The following is a 3,570-nucleotide window of genomic DNA, read 5'->3' on the forward strand; positions in this document are numbered from 1 at the left end:
AGCAACATTACTTTATAGTCGTTACATTTCGTTTGGTAAACACACCGATTTGATTGTGCTGTACCTGTCGCTAACAGGGAAAGAATGCTGGGTTGCCGGTTGTTGACGTCTGTCTTGTATTATTGTCAAACCTGGGGCCGGATTCACAAAAGTTTTCTTAAGATTAATCTTAGGAAGATTCTTAAGACAAAAACTAAGAAGTTCCTAAGATTTATCTTAAGTGATATTCCTCAATATTTTCTTAAGAACTATGGCATTTCTTACGAACTTCTTACATTTATGACTTAAGAACTTCTTAAGGAACGTTCTTGTTGGGGGAAAAAACTTTCGCGAGACTAACGTCAATAACGACAATTGTTAAAGATGGAGGCGAAGAGGTCAAGGAATTTTTCGAAACAGGAATTGGAGGTGCTAGTGGAAGAAGTTTCCATGAGAAAAAAATTATTATTGGGTAAATTTGACAACATGAACGGGGTGACAGCCGAAAACAAAAAGAGGGGATGGGCGAGGGTTGCCCAATCTGTCTCATCAGTGGGAGGTCTAAATCGAGACGCCGAAGCGGTGAAAAAAAAGTGGGCCGATATTAAGTCTCTCGCTAAGAAAAAAGGAGCCGAAAGGGCCAGGGAGCAAAGGAAGACGGGTGGTGGGGTGTGTGACATCCACCTTGACCCTCTGGATGACAAGATAATTGCTATTATTGGCGAGAAATCCGTGACGGGAGAGGTGGGAGGCTTGGATACGGGAGCGACGACAGACGAAGGTATGCCAATTTATATAGCTACCCTAGCATGCCAACATGCCTCCAACTGGATTTAACTTGCTACGTGTTAGTTGTTACAATGTATAAAGACGTGAAACGTTGTTTCTTCACGCTCAACAAGTCTCCCGCTCCACACACACATCGACATATTGACAGATCACCTCCATCTATCGTCTGGCACTGTTAAAAACGCGAGACAAAACATTAGCATAAACTATTAGGTCTGTATGACTAAACTGAAGCTTGTTTCTCTATGGCAGTAGTAGGCATATGCCTACTGCTGTTTTGCTGTCATTGCAAGGTTTAACACAGTAGCCTAGACCTACACAGTTGTCACGCAGATGTAGGCCTACCCGTCATGTTTAAAAGTGTCCTTGATTCTTTTACAGATTCTGTTTTAATAACTCTTTACGAGGCACCGTTGGAGCCCATCCAGACCTTCACGGCGCAAGTCCCGGAGGAAATAGAAGTGAGTTCACACGCGATTAATGCACCACCTGATTTCACACATTGACTTGTCACTAGTTGTCTTTTCCTCAAAACCTAACTGTAAAGGATCTCCTTGAGGCAGATTACTCTTTAGATATAATGTTGTTTAATCTGGCAGCTTGTCAAACACAACTCACAGTACAGTAACTTCTAACGGAATGAAGTCCATGTCATGCGCATCACTGGTTAAGGTCTCTGATTACCGTATATCTCATAGTACATGCGCAGGCGCATCTATTACCGTACATGACACTAACAATGTAGGAATTTGTTTTGCATATTGTTACAGAGCCCTGATGATGCCTTGTCCCTGTCCAGCACCCAACTGCCAGACATCACACCAGCAAATAGGCCTAGGCCTAACACGACACAAGAGATGCTGTCCCTTCAGGTTCAAATACTCAATGAACTGTCTGCTTTACGCAGAGTTCAGGAGCAGCTATTGGAGGTGGAGAAGGAGAAACTAGAAATCGCCAAGGCAAAATTTGAACTTAAAAAAAGAGAATGTTAAAATAAAAATATCAATGATGCACATATGGATTGTATAATGGATTTATTGTAAATGCAGGTTTACTGATGTAATTTACAGAGATTTAAAATGATATAGGCCTACATTAGCCTATGTAAACCATTGTCGGATGAGCTCCTGCCTCACTTGCAATCCTGTCTGGCGATTAAGGCCGTCCTCTTCCTCTTCTTCAGGGTCATCATTGGGAGGGATATTGGGAGGTATATTGGGTAGGGGAACGCGATATGCTAAGCAGATATTATGCAAAATGAATGTACAAGCTATAATTTTGCATGCCTTTCCAGGAGAATATTGCAGCACTCCTCCAGAGAGGTCTATGCAGCGAAATCGTGATTTTACCACACCGATGCATCTTTCTATGACACTTCTGGTTTTACGTTGTGCCCTGGTGTAACGCTCTTCTGCCTCAGAAGCGGGGTGCAGAACTGGGGTCATGAGCCACGGCCTCAGGGGGTAGCCACTGTCACCTATACCGGTATGACATGAAGGTCTATTATGACAATGCTGTAAATAACAACACATAAAGCACATTTAGAAATATCTGATATGGTTCCATACCTAGTAGCCACCCATCTGGCATTTCTCCCTCATTGAATTTTATGCCAGTCCCGGAATTGGTGAACATGAAGGAGTCATGGGTGCTCCCTGGCCACTTTGCAACAAGGTCGATCACTTTCAGATTTGCATCACAGATTACCTGGACGTTGATGGAATGAAAGTGCTTCCTGTTCACGTACAAATCCTCATTCTCTTGTGGTGCCTATAAAACAGAAGTATTTTGTAAATAACAGAAATAATCTTTAACTATTGCAACTACATGCTGTTCATTGAATCTGTGCTGTCTACTGCCAAATTTGATCTTTTCATTAATATTTTCTAGTATGACCAAAGTAAAGCAAAAAAAAAATCTAATTCTGGAATTTCAAAATGGGGAACCGTGGAAAAGAGTCATAATGAATACTTAAAATTTGATGTGTTCATGAAAAAGGTAGCATTTGTGAATGGGTTGCATGCATTCTGGAAATTAACTACTAAAATATTACACAGGAGTATACACATTTTGTAATTACAAAACAACTCTGACTCACTTTAATTGCAACGTGGGTCCCATCAACTGCCCCCAACACATTTGGGAAACCTGCAATGTCTGAAAACTGCTGCTTGATGGTGATGCATTGTGCTGCAGTTGTAGGGAACTTGATAAACATCCCTGCTCTCCCACACAGCGCAGTTGCCACATCCCTCACAACTCTACACACAGAGGACTGGCTGACACCTAAAGTGCCCCCTAGCACCATCTGGAAAGTTCCAGACGCAAAAAACCTTAAAGCCAGCATGACCTGTAAGGCTACAGGAAGGGGTGATGACCGTTTTGTTGGCCTCTGCAGATCATTGGCCAGCAGCTGTATCATAATTAAAATTGCAGGCCTGGGGAGCCTGTACTTGATCAGGCAGTCTAAGGGGGTCCATCCGATCTCTTAGAGGCCTTTGAGGAGGCCTACGTTCCTCTCTAGCTGCCAGCCATAGCATCTCCATCTAGAAATTGGTAGAGACAACAAGGTCAGTAATCAAGCAATGTGTATCTCTACATAGTCATTAAAAGACAGTGTACATTATAGTGTTTAATAAATAATCTGCACATATACGACTGTAGCATAATAAAATTACTGTGATTAAATTATCAACTTTAATAGACCTTGGCCTCATGATCTATGGTCAACATATCACAGTGCTGTGGGCTAGCCTATGTAGGCCTACGCTAAACACAGTGCTAAGGCCCATTGTAAATAAC

The 3,570-nt window shown here is 42.2% G+C and overlaps 2 protein-coding genes across 2 annotated transcripts; one reads left to right on the forward strand and one right to left on the reverse strand.

The window, feature by feature from the left end:
* The first annotated feature begins 234 nt into the window (after positions 1 to 234).
* LOC134454978 (nuclear apoptosis-inducing factor 1-like) lies at positions 235 to 1,845 on the forward strand. Its single transcript, XM_063206055.1, has 3 exons — positions 235 to 760; positions 1,150 to 1,229; positions 1,539 to 1,845. Exons 1-3 carry the CDS (start codon positions 364 to 366, stop codon positions 1,758 to 1,760), a joined length of 699 nt encoding a protein of 232 aa, XP_063062125.1. The 5' UTR covers positions 235 to 363; the 3' UTR covers positions 1,761 to 1,845.
* A 23-nt stretch (positions 1,846 to 1,868) lies between these two features.
* LOC134456097 (putative nuclease HARBI1) lies at positions 1,869 to 3,190 on the reverse strand. Its single transcript, XM_063207532.1, has 4 exons — positions 2,867 to 3,190; positions 2,337 to 2,538; positions 2,156 to 2,245; positions 1,869 to 1,945 (listed from the first exon to the last, which is right to left on the reverse strand). The coding sequence occupies exons 1-4, from the start codon at positions 3,188 to 3,190 to the stop codon at positions 1,869 to 1,871; spliced, it is 693 nt and encodes a 230-aa protein (XP_063063602.1).
* Positions 3,191 to 3,570: the final 380 nt, after the last annotated feature.

The sequence above is a fragment of the Engraulis encrasicolus genome, chromosome 9 (genome assembly GCF_034702125.1).
Source record: "Engraulis encrasicolus isolate BLACKSEA-1 chromosome 9, IST_EnEncr_1.0, whole genome shotgun sequence".
Lineage (NCBI taxonomy): Eukaryota > Metazoa > Chordata > Actinopteri > Clupeiformes > Engraulidae > Engraulis > Engraulis encrasicolus.